Source organism: Cyprinodon tularosa, unplaced genomic scaffold (genome assembly GCF_016077235.1).
Source record: "Cyprinodon tularosa strain WSP-4 unplaced genomic scaffold, ASM1607723v1 ctg554, whole genome shotgun sequence".
Classification (NCBI taxonomy): domain Eukaryota; kingdom Metazoa; phylum Chordata; class Actinopteri; order Cyprinodontiformes; family Cyprinodontidae; genus Cyprinodon; species Cyprinodon tularosa.
Genome location: NW_024039290.1, coordinates 97,696 through 119,156, shown reverse-complemented (window position 1 = coordinate 119,156; position 21,461 = coordinate 97,696). Strand labels below are relative to the sequence as shown.

The window sequence follows — 21,461 nt, the reverse complement described above, 5'->3', positions numbered from 1 at the left end:
AAAAACTTATTTTTTTCATTGTCTACTATGGGGGAATAAGTCATCAGCAAAAGTACTTCTGTAAAAGGCGGATTACATTTTTTTTTTTTCCACTATGGGATGTTTGTGGGGGGAAAAAACAAGAAAAAAAATCTTCACATTTAAAGATGCATCATCTATCCATTATTCTTTTAATGGTTCTGTATTCCAACTTGGCTGGTTTCATGTTAAAATGTAGATGACAGGACAGGGGGGCAACTTCACAAGCAAAAACTTTTATTTAAGCAAGACAATCAAATGAAATTATTGTTACAAAGTACAGCACAAACACACACAAAGCAACATGGTCATAATTTCCACCCTACAACTATAACCTTTCCCAATTAGTTTATTTCAAGTATTCCTCCTAATTGAATCTCACAGGTCCAGTCAAGGCTGTGTTTGACATCTACTATTAAGTCTTATGACCAACACTCAATTTAAAATTTACTATAATGAAACCGTGTGGCCCATTGTTAGAGGATATATACACTACACATCCATTATCATTTTAAGCCACTAGAGGGCAGCAAACGACCAGACACCAACAGTGCCCTCCTGGGGTTTTATGCACTCTTCCAAAGAACCGATTTGTCAGGAAATGTGATCCAGTAACAGTTATTTCCCCAACCTTAGAGTCAGGGCTTTGACATTTATTCAAAAACTTCAAAAGCCAAAGGATGACAACTACTGGCAATGAGAGAATCTATGTGGTCAGCAAACTGCTATTCTGTTAAAAAAAAAAAACATTGAGTATTAGAAACCTGTGGCCCAAACAATAAGGATAATGCACAATAGACCAAAGAGATTAAAAAAACAAACAAAAAACTGTTGACTAAACCCCCCGTGTTTCTGTTTTAAAGACCGTAAACAAACCAGATTCATGTCAGTGTTGAGGTAAAAACAACATTCTGTGCATTTTAACCGGTGCAGCCTTCTGCAGAGTTTTTCTGTTCAGAGTTCAGCTTGAAAACTTCATATCCTCCAACAAAGGCAGAATCTTAAGCCTCACCTCAATTCTTTAATCCCTTGCGTTTTTTTTGTGCTTTATGACAAATTAAGAGATTTCAGGTACAGCCCATCGATCCTGAAAGATCTCTAGAGGTGAACGCTTTCTCGCTCCTTCCTGCGTTGGCTCAGCCTTTGTTGATGGAGTTGTATGACGGCTGGGATCCCGGATCCAGAGGTTTGGAGGCTGGCTTGTCTTTTAGACGAGGAGATGGGCCGTTGTTGACGATGGGCTCCGTGTCCTCTTCCAGGACGGACTCCTCGCAGCGCGGCAGCTGGAGGAGGGTGGTCAGGCCGTGCACGTCGGCCATCTTGTGGAAGGTCCGCAGTAGGAGGTACATCATCATCAGACCCACAAATAGGTAAACTGGAAAAAGGCAAACATAAAAAAAAGTTTTAACTAGTTTGAGGAAAGTATTTCCTATTGAAGCTGAAAATCTTGGACTAATTTAGGGGTGGACTAACTAGTTTTCTGTCTAATCAATAAATAGAGATCTTCAAGAGCCTGGAATGGAGATTTTGACCAAAACCGTTTTTTTTGTTTGTTTTTTGACACCTTTGTCATAAGATCACAAGATGCCTTCAATATTCCATTTTATCTTACTGAAAAACATTGATTACAAGTGAAACAAAAACCTTCTAAAAAGCTTTACGATGAAAAAGTGTAAAAAAAAACAATTGAACTTTTTTTTTCTTATCCTGATTTTTGCTTCTCTCTTAAAAAAAAACAAAAAAGGGGGAAAAAAAAAAAAAATCAAATCACATGTTTTTTTATCTTACCATCACATGAGTGCATTGAAGAGGCTCAGATACAGAGCTAAAGTGCCGGCTGCTATGACTCCGTTGCTATGACAAAGATTAGTGGGTGATGGAAAGACATTCTGGATGTAAGGCCACAGATGGCCTGGTTACCTTTACCCCCCCGCGCCCATCGTGTTTTGAACGCCTCACCCTCCTGCTCAGTGAATTAATGTTGGTGGTGATAAGCAGGAAGAGCAAATAGTTCAGCAGAGGGAACTGTATTAACAGCTGCCCTACTGCTCTGACACCATCTACCTCAGAATGCCGTGTGTGGACTTAATTTCCACTTTGAACTCCGTTATTACCCATAAACTTCCTCTTTATGAACCTCTACAGCAGAGGTCACAGATTAGCGGATCAGGGTCCAGATCTAGACACACCTGCTGGCTAATCCGGACTCAACCTGATTTAAAACATTTATAAATTACTGCATGTTGTCCAACGACTTTGTCTAATTTCGCTTGCACCTCTTCTCCTGTTTGTACGGTAAAGCCCTCCAGAGTTTCCAGGACCAGGCTTCACGTGATAAAAATCAGCCAATGAGCTGCTGTCAGTCTGGGTTGCTGCTGCTGCTACTTTTAGACACAGCAGGCAAACCTATGGCAAGCCGGGTGATGGGAAAGAAGGAGAAGACGATGAGGAAAAAAGCAAAGAAAGTGTGGACTGCTGGAAGAACTGCTGTGAACTTGTAAAAGAAAAGTGAAATGGCATTCTCAAAGATGACCCTGCACATTTAGAGTATGTTTGGCTCAACCTGCTGCTGTGGAGCAGGATTCTCCACCATGAACAGAATCAGAAATAAATATGGATCCAGGCTCCAAATGAGCACCTTGATATGCGCTTTAGAATGGCTTTGTCTCCATTCAAACCCAGGTTTAAAGCCTTGCAGGGCAGCCTAAAGCCCACTGCTCTCATTAAGACGTATAAAAGAAAAAAAACCCACTAAGTTCAGGTGTTTTATAAAATATTTGTATCAGGAACAATTGTCGATTGTTGTTCTCCACTTCAAAAAAAAAAACACTTCAGAATTTTAAAATGGAAAAATATTCTATTTATTATTTAAAGTTGTTAGGAAATCACATTTAAATTTCAAATCTTTCTGGATTAAAAATGTATATAAATGTACTCTTTATCAGACTATATTGTCCCAAAAGTTAGATAATTTCCCATCAGTCATTGAGCTCTAGAAGCACAAGATTTATATCTGACCAATTAGATGAGCCCTTGGATGATATGTTACCTACTTTAAATCAAGATCAAAAAAGTTCAGTTATAAATAATAAAAAAAAAAAATTAACTCCCTCCATCAGAATTAATTTTCTATAGTTTTTTCAACAAAATAACTTCAAGAAATTCATGAAAAACTTTTTTTTAAACATCAGTGCAAGTGACCATTTGTCATTACATTAACTTTGATTTACACTGTGCGAATTGCTTAAATATATATTAAAAATTTAAGGCAAGGCAAGGCAAATTTATTTGTATAGCACAATTCAGTACAAAGACAAAGCAAAGTGCTTTACATGATTAAAATACAGGAAGATAAAACAGAATCAAATCAAGTAGGAAAAAATAAAAAACAAATAAAATAAAATAAAAAATGCAGAAACAAAAAAAGAATATTAAAAACAGTTGGATTAAAGAATTGTTTAACTAGAACAGTCGAAGGCAATCCTAAACAAATGTGTTTTTAGTCTTGATTTAAAGGAACTCAGGCTTTCCGCACTTTTACAGTTTTCTGGAAGTTTGTTCCAGATAAGTGGAGCATAGGAACTAAATGCTGCTTCTCCATGTTTAGTTCTGGTTCTAGGTCTGCAGAGCAGGCAGGAGCCAGAAGACCTGAGTGGTCTGGAGGGTTGATACAATGATAGCAAGTCTGTGATGTATTTAGGTGCTAAGCCATTCAGAGATTTATAGACTAACAGAAGTATTTTAAAGTCTATTCTCTGAGATACAGGGAGCCAGTGTAAGGACTTTAGAACTGGGGTGATGTGCTCTACTTTCTTAGTCTTAGTGAGGACACGGGCAGCAGCGTTCTGGATCAGCTGCAGCTGTCTGATCCCCTTTTTAGGCAGACCTGTGAAAACACCGTTGCAGTAATCAATTCGACTAAAAATAAACGCATGGATTCGTTTTTCCAGATCATGCTGCTACATTAGTCCTTTAATCCTGGAAATGTTCTTCAGGTGATAGAAAGCCGACCTTGTAATTGTCTTTAAATGCTTTTGGAGGTTCAAGTCGGAATCCAGCACTACACCTAGACTTCGGGCCTGATCAGTGGTTACTAGCTGAAGCGACTGAAGTTGTGTGCTAACTTTAGATCTCTCCTCTATTGGTCCAAAGATTATTACTTCAGTTTTGTTTTTATTCAGTTGAAGAAAACTATGGCACATCCAGGCATTGATTTCTTCTAAGTATTTCCTCAGTGCTTGAACTGGTTTATAATCACCTGGTGACATGGTGATGTAAAGCTGTGTGTCGTCTGCATAGTTAGGGTAGCTGATGTTGTTTTTTATTAACTGAGAAAGAGGGAGCATGTAGATATTGAATAGGAGGGGGCCGAGGATCGACCCTTGGGGAACCCCACATGTGATTTTTGTCATCTCTGATGTAAAGTTGCCTACTGATACAAAAAAGTCCCTGTCCTTTAAGTAGGATTTAAACCAGTTGAGAGCTGCACCAGAGAGGCCGACCCAGTTTTCCAGGCGCTCTTACAGGATGGAGTGATCGACAGTATCGAATGCTGCACTGAGGTCCAATAGTACGAGCACTGTGGTTCTTCCGCAGTCTGTATTTATACAGATGTCATTAAACACCTTGATAAGGGCGGTCTCTGTACTGTGGTGAGCACGGAAACCTGACTGGAACACGTCAAAGCGGCTGGTCATATCTAAGAAAGTGCTTAACTGTTGAAACACTGCTTTTTCAATAATCTTACTGATAAAGGGGAGGTTTGATATGGGCCTGTAGTTCTGGAGTAGTAGTTTGTCTAAACCGTTCTTTTTCAGCAGTGGTTTGATATTTGCTGTTTTTAGGGACTGCGGGAAAACACCTGACAGAAGGGACGTGTATATTATCTGAGTCAAATCAGATGCTATGACAGGCAAAACTTTCTTAAAGAAAGCTGTGGGTAGAACATCAAGGCAGCAGGAGGAGGAACTTAGCTGCTGAGTGATTTCCTCTAAGCTTTTATAGTTTATTTGGCTGAATTGGGACATTTGGTCAAGATCAATTGCAGTTGGAGACAACTTTGGTACAAGCAGAGTTTCCAATAAAGGGTTAAAAACACACAAAAAGTGCAGCTGGTGAGTTTTCAGGACTTTGACTGTTCAAACTCCAGAACACCTTCCCAAACATATTTACCCTGCAGTGAACCTGAAACAGGAGTTAATGTTTTTTAAACAGTCCATTGATTTAAGCAAAGTTTCTCCAAAAATTCATAATCAGCTAAAAACCAGGGGCATGGTTGTAATTCAGCAAGACATATAAATACATTTTAGTAGACCCCATTAGGTTTGATCAGCTGAAGATATAAATTAAAAACCACTGCAGCTGTGAATGTGGTAATAAAGGGTTTGTTTCCATATTAACAGTTTTAACAAACTCAACTTTAGCTGCAGGAAACCGCCATGGACTTCAATGATGTCACACCATCATGCAGTGAGAGCGATGCGTTCTGATCCTCTAAAAACCTGCAGGGACTCTGAAATTAATCTGACTGTTACTACATAATCCAGTCTGACTGTGGGAAACGACAGAGCAGTTCTGTGTGAAACACTGGATGAGGTAAAAAAATGGTCCCTGAGTAGCTAATTCATCCACAGATGAAGGGTTTTAAATTATGTTTTTCTACAATTCTTTAAATAAACCTGCATCTAAAAAGTACGTTTTCACACACAAGTTTGAGGCCGAATTTTGAACTCTGATTTTGGATAAACTTTGGTTTATAGAAACTATTTTTAGCCATGTTATTTTTTTCTTTAATACTTATAATTCTAATGAAAACCCTGAGATTATCGTCAGAAAATTATATAGCATATGATCAATAAGAAAAAAAAATGAAACAAATCTCAGACTTCTGAAGAGTCTGATTGTTCCTTTCAAAACAAAACTTGGTTGGAGCAGCTGCATAAATTACTACATCAATGCAGACAGTGGTCCTGCTGAGGTGTCATGGAAACATGTGCTTTAATCTCAATCCTCTGCATTGTTGGCCCAGTTGGTAGGACAGTCAAGCACAGGAACACCATCAATGGACCAGCTTTATCTTAAGCAGTGCTGCTAAAAGGCAAGAAATAACTTCATAAAACCTGGTCATCAAAAGAAAAGAGTGAAGAGCTTTAAACTAAATGGCTGCATTGACTGTACTTCAGCAAACCCAGTGGTCCAGGAGCATCATGATGAAGAACATCAGCCATCTTTATCTCATGTGTGGGATCAGTCTGTGTGTAGCAACTCCTGATGCTCTGACTCCAGCCTCAGCTCAATGTTTGTCAAGTATCTAAGTTCTTGAATAGATTTTGCTTGACAATCCTCTGGAGGCCGTACTAACCCATGATACCTAATCAGACCCGGCTGCAGAAATAAATTATGGGGGGGCAATCCATTTTTTTGGGAGGGCACACTTTTTCAGCAAATATTTGATTTACTTTAAGCTTAACACTAGCTTTGTGACCATTCATTCAGTAAAAGAAATCTCAAATCTTTATTAAAACATTTATTAAAATTATTTTAAAATCTTTTAAGAATAATTTGCTGAATTAGAAATCAGCATTTGTTTGATTTTTAGTGTTAGAAAAAAATGTGTCCTGACAGGTTTTCTGAACCATGTTCTAATGTCTCCCCCAGCTGCTGGTAGAAACAAGATTTTTTACAATCATTCAGAAACTAGATCACATATATGCTGGAATGACTATATTGCACCTGAAACTGTATTGTCATCATTTGATTTATTTAAAAATAAACTGATTGGAAAAGCATTTTTTTTACTTCAGTGCTGACTGTCTTGCTTACATTTCCAGCAGAAACTGCTCCCTGGCCACTCTCATTTGCTCTGTTTTCAGTACTTGTCCTTCTATTGCTTTGAAAATAAGCCCGAATATCCATACCGACGCGCACTGGCTGGTGACCAGACGGATTTAAAGCATGTACGAACGTTAAGTATGTTTGACTCAGTGTCCCGATTGGATGTTGTCTTTAGTCATTGGTTTGATTGGTTGAATTGTATGATTGACAGAATGAGAGACGAATAATAGAAAGCTGGCTACGCTGAGTTAAAGGAAAAAAAAAAAAAAGACGGCTGCCAGTCCAGGGCAGGCACGGGCGCCTCCGTGGGCGGGCACGGCCCCACAATGCCCGCCCATGCTGCCGGGTCTGTACCTAATACCACTCTTCCTTCCACACTTTTTCCCTCCACTTAACTTTCTATGAATATTCTATAACCTTATCTATTCAATTTCTGAGACAGTAAATCTGTGGGTTTATTCATCTATAAGTCAAAGATAACATGACAAGAAATAAAGACTTAAAACATTGTAATATCTAAGGAATCTATGTGAGTTGTGTGATGAACATTGGACTATGAATATTTATCAGGACAAAGAAAAATAAAGGACTTACAAGAACAAGTTAATCACAATCACACCAAGTAGATATTTTAAATACAGGAATAAATTGTGATTATTGGGCTACTAGCATTTTTTGACATTTGAAAATTAATTGGATAGAATCATCTAACCCAAAATTCTGATCTGAAAAGTTTTCATTGTGGCATCACATCCTTTTTATTGTCTCTAACTACTCTTCAAACAATCTATATTCAGCATTTGTAGGAAGAGTGAACATTGTTTAATTGAACACTGTCCTATGAGCCCTGATGTTTATCTGATTTAAAAAGGGAAACCAGTGAGGTGCTACTTCTCACAGCTCAGGTAAGAATGCAGATCAGTTTTACACTGACACACAAAACAATAAAAACCTGCTAAACATAGCTTCTCTGTCCCAAAGTTGAATCTTTACAATCCCAGCACCTTTTTCCTCTGGGGATTTTCCACCAAACTGGTTCCTGCACTGAACTCATTCTGTCTCAGTACCGCATCCTAGCTGAGTTAATAGAAATAACAACCTTTATGAGCTCCTAAAGACCAGGAGCTTTAATCTAATGTACTTCCCTTTATTTTTATGTCATGGATGGGTTTAGTGCCAATATGTTATTAGCTTACAGTTAGCCAAGAGGGAAGTAAACAGAGAGAAAGGTCTCCAACCTTATAACCGCAGTGGTTTGCTCAGTTTCCTCAATTTTAATAACATTTATGCTGCATTTTCTCTTCCCATTTGGTTTTCCTTCCACATAGACAGTTAAGTAAGTTTCCAGTTATCATGACATTGTAATTGTGTAAAAAAAAAGTGCAATTGACTTGCAACTGGAGGACCATGGAGCCCACTAGAGGCTGAAATCTGAATACATCTGTTGCTGGCATGTTTTCAGTCATCTCTTAAACAAACAGTCATGTGCAGTTTTAACGGTATTTGTTATTTAATTGAAATACTGCGGTTGCAAAACTTTGTATTTTGAAAACAGCAGATCATTTTGAACACATTTGTAATGGAGACGCAGCTACAGTCACAAGCATTTCTTAGGAAGCATGTCAGATCAGTTTACTTGGTTGAGCTTCCCAATGCTGAGATGTCAAACTTTCTACAATCAATACCTTAAAAATTACTTAAATCCCCATAAAATAGAGCCAGCAGGGCGCACCAGGATTTAAAAATAATGGAGACACAAAAGTAAAACATTTGAATGCATTTCTAAAGGGTTTTTCACCATTTCTGTTTGCATTCAGCAGCAGGCCGACACCAGAACTTGTAAATTTGTCAGACTTGAGCTCAGTAAGTGCTGTTCATATGAGTGACTCCTTTTAGATGAAAGTAAGACACCTTTTTATTAAATATAAAATGCAGTCGGAATAGGGAAGAATGTAGCTGTCGAAGTTGATAAGAGTTCAGCCAATAATGTAGATTTATATAAAAACCGTACAGCTGATACAAAGACTTTATAAAAAATTATTAATTGCATAAAAGAAAAGTAAGTAATGTAAGAGTTACTCACCCATGACAGCAAGCTGGTACAGCGCTCTGTACTGCTGCCCAGGTTGGGCGGCTGGAACGAAATCCCCGAGTCCGATGGTGCACAGGGAGATGAAGCAGAAGTAGACGCCATCTAAAAACGACCATGACGCCTCCACCACGTTGAAAACAGCTGCAGGCGCCAAGAAGAAGCACAGAACCACTACGATCAGGAGAAGGATGAAATGCAAGACGGTAGCTGGGCGGGGCTTCAAGCCCGAGCGCTGCAGGAGGTTGACGGGAGCGAGGACCAAAGGTTGCATGCACCTCTGCACACAGGCGGTGAGCACCAGCATGGTGAAGGGAACTCCTATCAGAGCATAGACGATGGAGAAGGCTTTCCCAGCATCAGATAGAGGAGTGGGGTGACCATAGCCTGCAAGAACACAAAATATGGGATTTAGAATTAAAATACTTCATCCATTGCTGTTGGTACCTTCTAACCAGTGATTTTCTTTGCATCCAAGTTTATATTGGCCGTCTACGTTTTGCAACTTAAGGGATATGCATTCTATAAAGTGTAACATGTTATGATGCTAACAGCAAATCCTCTATTGCTTTAAGAAGCAATAGGAGCAACATTAGGGGGTCTAGTATTTCCAAAAAAACAAAATAAAAAAACCATCTACTATTGAATATTCCTAAAATACACAATTTAAGCAAACCCACAAAACCTGAAACAATGGTACCACAGTGCACAGGTAACACTGGCTTCTACAAAAAAACAAACTGAGCCTAGCGATCATTTTATCAATTCAAATTCAACACAGAAGTTTAAATAAAAATACCAGACAGATTCCCTATTCACTATGATTGCATCAATATAAACAGCATTCATGGTTGACTTTTGCCTTTTAAATGTCATCAGCTCTTCCATTTCCAGATGAATTCTGCACAATCTGAGACATCATGCTGCATATTCTTACCAGAATCTTCTCCCTCTTAATTCACATTTGCATTTCTAGTGAAATTACTTTAGAGTTTTTGATATGACATACAGGATGATTGCTTAAACCGATGCAAGGGTTGTTTTGGAAGGCCTTAATGTTATTTTACAACTATTGAATTAAAGTCTGTAAACCAATCAATGACAGGTAAATACAGAAGGTTAAGGTGGTGAAATGTTTCAGAACCCAGAGATCCAATCATATCTCATCCAAGCGCTTTCTTCTGATGAATAATATAACAAAGACTAATCTGCTAACATACAGGAATCAAAGTGAAGCAATATTCTGACATACAACCTAAAACCAACCTGATTGGCCTTTTAAACCCTACTTACAAGAAATTCTTCCAACTTGTGTAACATTTCGCCACACATGTGGGTATTGTGGTTCTGTTCAGTCATACAGGTGCTAATGTCAAAAGAAAAAAAAATGCTTTCAGATGTTACTCCACTGCTCTGTTTTTTTTTATATCACAAACAAATGGGTGGCCATGTTAAAACATGACACACTGACAGACCACTCAAACCGTTGAAGCCATTGTGAGGCCGTCAACAGGAAGGAAAGAAAAAAAAGAAAAGAAAAAAAAAAAGGTTTGCAGGCACCCAATTTCTGCATGCTTCATAGTGCTGCTGATTGATATGCAAAGATTAGGGGTGCAGCATGCAAAAATATGCATTGTGCCATTAATCACAGAACAACTGACCATACAAGAGATTTAGTGTTTCAGCCACTGAAAACATATTGGACATTGGCATTAAGAGCTTTTATAATCTACCAACCTAGCCAAATACATTACTGCTACGTAGATTGTGAAGACTTGGCACCAATTCTAATGTCTCACCAACTCTGTCCAAACAGTTGGTGCAGCCCTAGCAAAAATAAATATGCAATTTATTCAGTAGACTATTGCATAGACAAAACAGGAAGACAATCCTCTGCAATCGTTTTCACTATTGAAAGTTGCAAACCTCTAACTATTGTAGACATAGGTTGGCTTCCAGACTAAAGTCAACGGTCCCTACAGCTATAGGATATCAAGATGCAAGGAAGAGTGGTAGGATATGATTTTTTATTAGGACTGCATGTTAAAAACCCTCCTCTCTTCTACCCATTTGTGTGAAATTCCAAGCATATGAATTCAGCGGAGTCATTTAGACAATAATTAGTTTCACTGACCCAACATCTGACTGCTCTGCAGGTCACTGAGGCGACTACTAAAGGGTATTCCCCTCATACTTTGGTTGTCAGCTGTTTGGTTGATCAGAAGGCCAAAGCATTATGAGATGAGTCTCGCACATTAATGCAAAGAGGTTGCATACTTTCTCCTACAGATATTTGTCTTCAAAGCGCTAAAAACAAACCCGTAGATGTACAAGAATCCAAACTAAAAGACCTAGTCACGCGCTGCTGTCTGTGTAATCCTTTTGGATCTCTATAACCAAGACAGACTGTTTTTTTTTGCTACTTTCCTTTCAAAGACAAAATAAAATGGATGCTCCAAACTGGGCAGCAAAGTATCGCAGAAACACAGATTATCTTTGTTCTGTTTCATGCCGGAATTTGCATTTCCCCAATGGGACGTGGATGTTTTACAGCACGTCTCAGACAGGGTCTATCTTAGCAGCAGCTGATCAAGAGAAGCTTGCAAAGAAGATAGAAATACATCTGTTAGAGTAGCTTTCTTTAAAGTTTCAAAAACAGTGATTTTCAGTTTAGAATCCGGACAGAAGGTTTTAACTTCTGCTTATGTTGTGTGTCAAGAAAAGAAGCTACTCAATAAATCAGCTAAAATTATAGTAAAGGGCTATGTGTAAAATACAAATGTTATGCCAAGTTGAGACCATAAGTAGTTTTAAAACTGTTTCGACCATTAATGTCACAAGACATTAATCATGCAAAAAAGACAAATAAATAAATCCACAGCAACTTATAATCAAAGGAAAAATCTTGAAAAAGTAACAATATTGAGAGATAGTGTTTATTTTCTTCTAATAAGACTTACTAAAACAGTTTGTCAAAAATGGAAGGAAAATAAAAATATGGATACTGGTTATGGAGGCCCATCAGTTCCCCAGGAATATTTGAAAAGTTTCTGTCAGGTTGTGGATCTTTAAATTATCCTCAAAGCAAAAAAAATCTACTCGTATGCATTTATTTTTCCAGATCTATAGATAATACAGCCACTTAACTCTATATATTTAGTTTAAGGTTTATACCTTCAGTTTAGTACAAAGCTGAACCCTTAAATATTTGGAGTCGATTCCTTTCCCATTTCCAATGTTTCTACAGTTGGCAGGCACTGAGCAGCTCATTCTTAAGTTACAATACAGACTATTTTTGCAGCCCATCTTATCAGCAGCACCAGTTCTGCCTCAATTTCCTGCAAAAAAATGTATAAAAAAAATTAAACAAAAACAGGCAAATTTTCTAAATCTTAATGTATTTAATGACTGGTTTATGAAGCAAAAAGGAAGGTCTGACATTAAGTTTAGTGCTCCGGTGGAACAATGCAATAAAAAAAAAAAAAAACCCATGTCTCTAAATCCATGTCTGCTCAGGAAACTTTCACAGATATTCAAAAGTCAAATAGGAAGTTTAATTTGCACACTTGAACCTTCATGAACAAACTTTAAATCTGTGAGAAGGTCACATCACATATGCAGTCGGCAAAACGTGAGATAAATCTGTCTACATGTTAAAATAGGGTCAAACTGCAGGACCCAAAGTCTAGATAAAAAAAAAAAAAAAAAAAAGATTAACTTTAGGTCCAGGATGAGATATTCGGCTGTTGGACTATTCCATTAAACTGTTTTTATGTTAACCCCTAGTAGCTCCAATTAGAAAAAAAAAAAAAAAAACAATGAATCTTTTTGACCCAGCTAGACTTTAGTTATTTTTACTAGGGTTGGGACAGCATAGCCCCATCAGTAGGAAACATCAAAATACTTCCCTGTTTCACAGCTGAACACATTCAGCATGTTTCGTGCAGAACTAAGAACACAACAAAGAAAGGCCACCCTGCTTTCACTAAACTCTACTATTAGGAATCAGTTTGTCATGCACCTAAACGGAGGAAGAAAGATGGACAGAACCAGAATTTGTCAGCTTTTTTCAACAGCAATACATTTTTCTGCAGGTTAATTAAAAACACCTAGAAGAAGGTAAATCCAAATGAAAACATCACTGATTTTGGAGGATGTTCAAATCCAGCAGCCTGCAGGTTTCAGCCAGTCCTAAGATCTGATAGGACAATACAAACATCCAGACCAGAGGGGATTTCCTAACTGATGCTCTAATATGGTGCATTCAAGTACATCTGGTAAATTTGATTTTCTAACAAAGGAGCTGCAAAGTAATTTATTCTTTAAAATCTAAAGTACTGCATTTTGAAAACATCAAAACCATTGGCCATTTTCCAGCTGTATTACTCTCTAATCCATCCAATCAGTTACATCTACTCATAATAAAATAGAAAACAGAATTTAAAATTGTCAACTTATTGAAAACTTACTTAAAAGTTTTACACTTTTGCCTCCCCAAAAAAACCATTTCATCTTAATATTGGATAATCAAAGCTACTTACAACCAAAAAGCAGATTGACAATTATAGTTAAGGGTTTTGTAAGCTGTGATGAGATGTTTTGAGCAACGCAACTCAATGATTGATTAATAATCTGTATGCCTCGTAAGATAAATATAACAAAGTAAATGCATTTGTCATCCAAATACCTTATTCTTCTTCAAAATGACACATTTGACACGCACTGAAGAGTATGTCAGTAGTTGCTATGGAGTGTGCTTCTCTAAAACATACAGGCAGAGCACAGCTCACTGAATTGAACAGAAATGCATTATTTCCTCTCATGAACTCTGTGTGACACGTACAAATGTCCACACCTTTGCATGTTTTGTGGTTTTGTAACAGAGAGCGTCAGCGTTTTGCTACATTGGTGTAACTTTTTTTTTGCAGTTAATTTTTTAGAAGACTGTAGTCTCAGTTTGGACAAGCATCATCCATGTGCGTTTCAATTCCATTAATGTCTATAAGGCTAAGGCTGATTCAACACAGCAGTCTGGAGTTACTTTCCTACGAATGATAGTGTTCTGTTGACCAATTTAAAAACCTTTAAAAGTGTTAATTCCTTCAGCATAGGGAAGCAGTGTGTGTGCATGCAACTATCCATTTATGATGCAGCATTCGAGATCGTGGTTTAAAGTTAAAGAAATAACTAGTTGGCTATCTACGACATGGACAATAGCATTATAATATGCAAAGGACAGCGTAGAGAAGAAATATTTAACACTACCCCTTTGACCTGCTGCACTGGTGTTGTAAAGGGAATTTGTTCTGTAGTCCATAGCGCACCTTCTGCAGGCAGAGCCTTTTCTATAGTATCCTTACCCTTACTTTATTTCTTTAACAGCTACCTACACATTCTGGATAGAATGAAAAGCACCTTGATCTCGATCTACCTCACATGTAAATAGTTTTAAGCATAACTTTATCCATTGTTAATTTTAGTGCGGTCCGTATCAGTTTATTTTGATAAAACCAACTAATTGAACAATGGAGCATGAGATCTGATACCTGTACCACAATAAAGGAACACTAGGTTAACCAGACAACTTCAGCTTTAACCCTAACTTTCTCGTACTATAAAGCTGGATTCATTCGAGGCTAGTCACCATGGTAACATACTCTGAACGGTAAATCTGCTCCAGGGCAGGCTAGCTTTCAGGATTGATCCGACTCCTAGGAAACGCTTCGCCCAACAGCCAATCGGCTTCAGGAAACAATGACGTCCCCTTACATTGGGAACAGGAATTAATTGAGAGGGGAAAATAACTTAGAAACATCACAATAAAGAAACTTGAAAACTAAAAAGCAATTCAAACAAAGTATGTTCTTAACACATTGAAAAGTTTTCAATTTCAGAATTTAATATTCTTTAACCTCCTTTTTGAAATACCAAACTTTTACTATTCTGCATTGATTTTTTCCATGCATAGTAACCTCATAATGCTGGCATCCACAGGTTTCTTGTATAATTGTTATATAGAGTCATCCAGGTCATTTTTATATCATGGTCTTGCAGTTACTTTATTCACCATAAACAGAATTTTTTCAGCTTTGTTATTCATCAGGTAAAACTTCAGTGATTAGACGCTGCATCATTATAGTTTTCTGGGCAACCACTATGTTTTACGTCATGTTGCAACGTTCAGCAAATCATATAGTGCAACATCACTGGCATGCTCAACGCCCGAGCAGTACCTACACAGCCACCATGTTTTTCATGGAGACAATCTTATCCTCTTAGTATTTATGAAAGATTAGTTTTTGGCTCATTCACACTGCAGGCCTTGATGCTTAATTCTGATTTTTTGTGAAATACGATTTTTTTTGCGTTGTCGTTCACATTTTCAAATATATGCGACTTGGATGTGATCTCCTGTGAGAACTGCATTCATACAGCTTAAGTGTCCTATGTGCGTATTAGAGGACGCAGTGACATCACAAGCAAGCATGCTTCGTGAAGTAAACATGGATGGTAGGCCGATACGTGGATCGGATCGGGACGCCGATATTGGCAAAAAAATGCGTATCGGCAAAGCATGTAAAATGCCGATCCAGACTGCCAATCCAGGTTTTTAAAAAAAATCCGGTCCGTATTTTCCAGTTTCGCCGATTGAAACGATCCATTCCACTATTTTGCGCCAGTGTTCCCCTGTTTTGCATTTTTATTAAAACTTACAGAAATACTTGCACCTTTAACGGTTTACGGTTTTACTGCTCACTGTGCAATTTCAGATTGCTATTCGTAATTTTGTCCAGTTTGTGTTTATCTCTTAATAAACAGGTAAGTTTGTTGTTACCAATCATTGTGTTTTATTCAATCTCACCTAATTTAGCTGGCTAGATGTTATCAAGAGTACTAAAACCCTTTTCAACATGAGTCTTACAACTAAGGCTAAATACTTTAACTTAAACTTAAATAGATGCTCGGATAGGCTGGTATCAGACAGTATCGGTATCGGATCGGAAGTCCAAAAACAATATCGGTATCGGATTGGAAGTGCAAAAACCTGGAACGGGACATCTCTAATGGATGGTAGTGCTGGGGTGCATCTAGCAATCTTTCCCAACCTTATAAACACTATCTTTTCAATGTTGTTAAACACAAATACTGCTTTCCGAATCATTGTCCGCCATGGTTGTTTTTCTTGCGGCTTCTTCATATCAAGACGTAGAATAGTGTCTTGTTGGGTATTAATAGCATTCAGGTCGGATGAATGTGACCTGGCTGTTCAGACACAGGTCGCATTTGAAAAGATCAGATTTGTATCAGATTCAGGACAGCATAGCCAAGTGGCCTGCGTCAGATTTGAAAAAAATCTGTCGTCTTCTGTGCTCACGATCGTGAATGGTCTGCTGCCTTGTACCTGCCTATTTATACGTGCTCATTCACAGATTCATGATCAATTCCAGCTGGATTTAGTTAGCGAATTGATAACCAGCTTAATTGTACTGCTAATCCAGATTGTAATTGTTGTAGATCAGGGGTGTCAAACTGGTTTCAGAAAGGGCCATGTGGCTGCAGGTTTACTTTCCAACTAATCTCATCAAGGGAGTCCAAAGTGAACATGATGACTTGATGATATGGAGTCTGGTATGCTATCGTTTGGTTGGAAAGGAAACCTGCAGCCACACTGCCCTTTCTGGAACCAGTTTGACACCTTTGTTGTAGATTGTTTTAACTGGACAGACTGAGAGCAAACCTGCTACGTTGAGTTCACTTCGTGGTTAGGTCCTCTGACCGGTTCTTCTGATCACAAAATTAAAACATCACTACTTGCAAGTCTATTGCAGTGGAACTGAGGTTCAGTAAACAATGCCGAGGATATAAACTGTCGGGAACCCTCCTGTTGCTCTGCTTTTTCCTCCAGCTCATACACCGAGCCTAGCACTGCACTGCAGTCAGTATCAGGTGAATAAAATAGTACTGCAACATAAGAACCTAAAGCATAGGACACTGGTTGCATGTAAATGTGTTTTCATTACGCTTTTAAACAGAAAGCTCGATGTAAAAATCGAACTCTTTGAATAGAAATTTCCTGAGATTATAATTGATTTTAGGTTTATCATTTATAAACTGGTTAAAATCATTGTAAAATTAATGTTCACACAAAGTTAGGTGTTAAAGGAACTACAATTTATAGAGAAGTTCAGACCATTTCATCCAGACAGAACTCTTGTTAACCAGCTAATTTATAAAATGTAAAATTTTATACTTCCTCTTAAGGTCGTAGGGAAGCGGCTGATCCAACTTTTACATTTCCGAATTCTCCCGAGTGGTGCACGACTTTACACGAGTGAATAGAGTGAATTTGATTGGTCGTTTATCAAGAATTTTTGTGGCGGAAGGTTTACAAGCAAGTTTGATTGTGGCCAGTTTGTCGGAAGCATCGTTGCTAAAAAGTTAGCAACTTAGTGCCAGTAGGTTTGATTGACAGATGACCGTTGATATATGATTGGCTGAATTTAGGCGTACAAGCTGACATAACTAACCGGCCTGCATAAGATAACGAAAAAAACAAACAAACAGATTTTAGGACAGGAGTTTTTTTTTAAATAGAATTTTTGTAAATTTTGGGACAATATCGTCTGATAAAGAGCACTATTCCTTAATTTTCCCTCAGCCCACAGAGATGATCCGATTTGGGCTCGTCCTGGGTAACCATACAATGACCAAACCACCAGGTGCTGTGGGCACCAATAAATGCAGACATGTGCAGAATTTTAAGTTGGTAAAGCACCATAAATCACCCATACCCTGACTATTACTTTTTTAGTTAAAGATTGTGGTTCTGTATGGAGGACCAGCTCTACCATATTTAAAAATACAGAAAAAAAAAAAAATGCTCAATAAATAAATAGACAATAAATTGCCCCCCCGAAAAAACGAATTAATGTAGGTAGAAATTAAATGATACAGTGAGACATATATAAAAATTTGCTTCTTTACTCGTATTTGTAATATTAACCTTATTTATTCATTGTCATCATAATCTTCAAATTTATTAATTCATTCTTTATTTAACTATTTATTTATGTGCATTTTATATAAAATTCTAATATTTTGTCTTTTATTGTTCCTTTGTATTTTATTTGTTTATTGTATTTTTGGGGGCAATTAATTGTATGCTTATATATTGAGCATTTAGTCATTTCTGCATATATTTTTAAATACGGTAGAGGTGGTCCTCCTTAGGTCTGGTGTCTTGAGAGAAGGAACTTTGTGATGAAAGTTGGTGGGGACGCTGGGGTGGGGAGCTGGTGGACCTACAGCTACTCAACTCGAATGCTTTCATTAGGTTTCTGTATTTTCCAAAAATGAGCTCAAACATATATTTATTGAATGCTTTCCTATTGTTGAGAACACAAGATAACTATAATACACTTATATTTAAAGATAGTTAGAGGGATGTCTTTTAGTGTATTACATATATAGGGCCCAAAAACAATGTATTAAAAAAAAAATAACAGAACAGCCGATTCTGAAGCCAAATCGACATACCATGCATCCTAGAAGTACATTTTCAATTCTATCCATCCAGAAAAATATGAATATGCATTTTAAATATAGCATAGCATATTTTTTTCTTGTAAACTTTCTGGTAAACTTGGAGATACATTTTATTGGGTGTTGCATATCCTAGTAAATCTGTTTCCCCTTTAAATCTGCAGCTCTCCCTACTTCTCTCTGTGCCGTTTAAAAAAAAAAAAGTATGAACCTCTTTACTAATATAAAGATGCCAGAAACAACATTTCAAGAGATGTAGAAGCTCTGCAGTCTGATTCTGTCTTTACAATAAGAAAACATGTTCATTTCAACCTGTAACTGGGAGTCATAGTCATGGTCCTCCGAGAAGCCCAGCTTTTTATAACTAGTAAAGTAGAACAAACTCTTTTCTCAAGCTTCTTGCATTATAATACTAACTTGCATAAACTTCCAACTTGTTGCCATTTTTAGCTGAAAAAGCACTGTATGTCAAACAAAGAGATTTTTCAGTGGTATGATCTCTAATTTTTTAACCAACCCATCTCCTAACTTTTACTTAAAGATCAAAGTAGCTGCTGGTTAATATTCTCTGAGTGCTGCTGTGTACCTCTCCACCAACCAACTTTGTATGCAGTGAAATGCGACCGCAAATCAGATGTCTCAAAGTGACAGATCCAATGATGTCACACAGAGACTAAAAATGCTCCTAACACAGTTAAGGGCTGGTTATCCTCCTGCAGCAGTGTGTTGCAGTGAGCTTGACGCAGGCATTTTTGATTTATGCTCAACATTGAAGCGTGGTCTGCAAAATACGCTATGGATCTAGATAAGGCTGAGGCGGTGAGGAAGTGTGTGCGACTTTGTCCGACAACAGAGGGACATGACGGCAAAAAATAGCGGGGATCCAGGTGCAAAAAGGGTCCCAGCGCACCTCACTCTCCTAGCTGGTCCAACTTCACGAGTTGTTTTCCGCCATTTGGGTCATAAAAACAAAATAAGTCGGCCTCCTGTCTGCGGTCAGTTACAGTTTGGGAGAGGTGCGGCAGAGTGTCTGCGGAGGGGACGCCTTATTGTTCACTGCCACACCTACGCAGAGGACCTGGTTTTGAAGTATAAATCAGCCTTTAGATGCACCCAACTTTGTTACCCTTGGCTAAAGTAAATAAGCAGAAAGGGAAAAATGTGGAAATTATTGTTGGGGACATGTCCCCACCAGTCCTTCAGAAATTTACGCCTGTAACTTGAGCAGTGATGAGAGTAACGGCGTTAAAAGTAACAGCATTACTATCGCGCTACCTTTTTTTTAGTAACAAGTAATCTAACTAATTATTTTGACTGTAACTATAACGCAGTTACCATTGCCGACACCCCGTTACTGCACATTACTCAGGTCGCACAATTAACCTTTTTTTTCATGATAGGACTCGTGCGCACCTTGTCACGAGAGAGGGAAGGATGAGATTGGTTGAGGTATAGTGAGATTAGACATCCCAGGTTATTAATTTCATACACTCACCAGATCTGAACGCCCTGTTAAAAAACTTCACATACATGAGTAGAGATAATGCAGCCTGATGATATTTACCCTGCATCAGATTCCGTTCCCCCCATGTTAAGAAGAGGGGAAAACTATCTGATGGGGTTTAAAAGCCCATTAGATAGTGTTCCCCCAATGTCATTTACGTTGAGTTGCAATAAAAGCAAAACTCTCTGCAGGTTCTTGTCTTTGTCGTCCATTCTATTAAGCTGGCTTTTGAAACACACGGCGAGAAGGTGGGGGCTGGGTGGTGAGGGTTACGAGGGCGAGAAACGCAAAAGTAACGCAATAGTTACTTTTAATAGTAACTAGTTACTTTTATTGTGGAGCAACTCAGTAACTCAGTTACTTTTTGGGAGAAGTAACTACTAACTATAACGTGCCCAACACTGGTCTTGAATCATAATTGTCAAAGCCCCCAATCAGGCCAGCCCTTAGAAACAGTTTTAGCTACGCCCCTGGAAATTAAACAGCTGTTATTTCCTCAGAAATAAAGACACGTTGCAAAAACAGAAAGAAAAAGTGATGTTACTGCCTGAATACAATTAAAAACATTTTAATTCAGATAAATAGACCGTTTATGAGGTAGTTCTTCAATTAAAACCTTTCCATATGTTTTACTTTGCAAGCTTCCTTTCTGTTTTTTGGTTTGCGTCGTGCGCAAAAAGCGCCAACAAAAAGCCTTGTTTATTGTGTTTTGCGCAGCTGTTAAACTCACCCACAGTCGTGACCAGAGTGTTTGCGAAGAACATGGAGGAGGCCAGGTCCCAGTTGGACCTCGCTGAGGAGTTGTGGAGCACAGAAACGCCGTACTTGTTGGCCGTCAAAACTTTGTTCAGGAACAGTTCGAGGGAAGCGGCGCTGACGCAGCTCTGGTTCAGAAACTCTTCTTTCAGCCTCTCTATGTCGTGGCGCAGTTTGTCCTCCATCGGCCGCTCGATGCTGGAGAACGCCAGCGCTCCGAACAGCAGGTAGATGATGTAGAAGAGGATGAACCCGGTGAGCAGCAGCCACGACCTGCCGACGGAATGCATGGCGGCCCAGCCGGCGGCGTCTGTCTCCTCCTGCTCCTCTCTGTGAGGGAGAACATCTAAGGGCTGTGCTAACGGAACTTGAACACCTCCTCCTGCATCCTCCTCCCACTGTGGAAATAGGAGGGTGTGTCCAGATGTCACGCGCGCAGGTGCATCCTGCTTCCTGATGGAGGGCGGCTGCTTCTGGCGGAATATAACTTTCAGAGCCTTTATTTTACCTTTCAGCTTGTGAAAATGTTCAATACTTTTGGTGTTCAGCACTTTGAGACAGCTGTGGATGATGTTAAAAGACTTTATATATAAACTGGTGCTTCTTCTGATTATAAAAAATAGAATTTAAAATCCTCCTTCTCACATATAAAGTCTTAAATGGCCAAACTTCATCTTATATCAGATATCTGATTGCTCCTTATGTTCCTAACAGAGA

General features: G+C 38.4%; 1 protein-coding gene across 1 annotated transcript; it reads right to left on the bottom strand.

Moving 5' to 3' along the window:
* Positions 1 to 233: 233 nt before the first annotated feature.
* kcnk6 (potassium channel, subfamily K, member 6) lies at positions 234 to 21,110 on the bottom strand. Its single transcript, XM_038305262.1, has 3 exons — positions 20,719 to 21,110; positions 8,936 to 9,328; positions 234 to 1,393 (listed from the first exon to the last, which is right to left on the bottom strand). Exons 1-3 carry the CDS (start codon positions 21,032 to 21,034, stop codon positions 1,155 to 1,157), a joined length of 948 nt encoding a protein of 315 aa, XP_038161190.1. The 5' UTR covers positions 21,035 to 21,110; the 3' UTR covers positions 234 to 1,154.
* Positions 21,111 to 21,461: the final 351 nt, after the last annotated feature.

Coding starts and splice junctions, on each gene's coding strand:
- kcnk6 (XM_038305262.1), bottom strand. CDS start 21,034: ATGCATTCCGTCGGCAGGTCGTGGCTGCTGCTCACCGGGTTCATCCTC. Junction 9,329..20,718: donor CACTCTGGTCACGACTGTGG/GTGAGTTTAACA, acceptor GTGTTCTTGCAG/GCTATGGTCACCCCACTCCT. Junction 1,394..8,935: donor GTACCAGCTTGCTGTCATGG/GTGAGTAACTCT, acceptor GCCTTTTTCCAG/TTTACCTATTTGTGGGTCTG.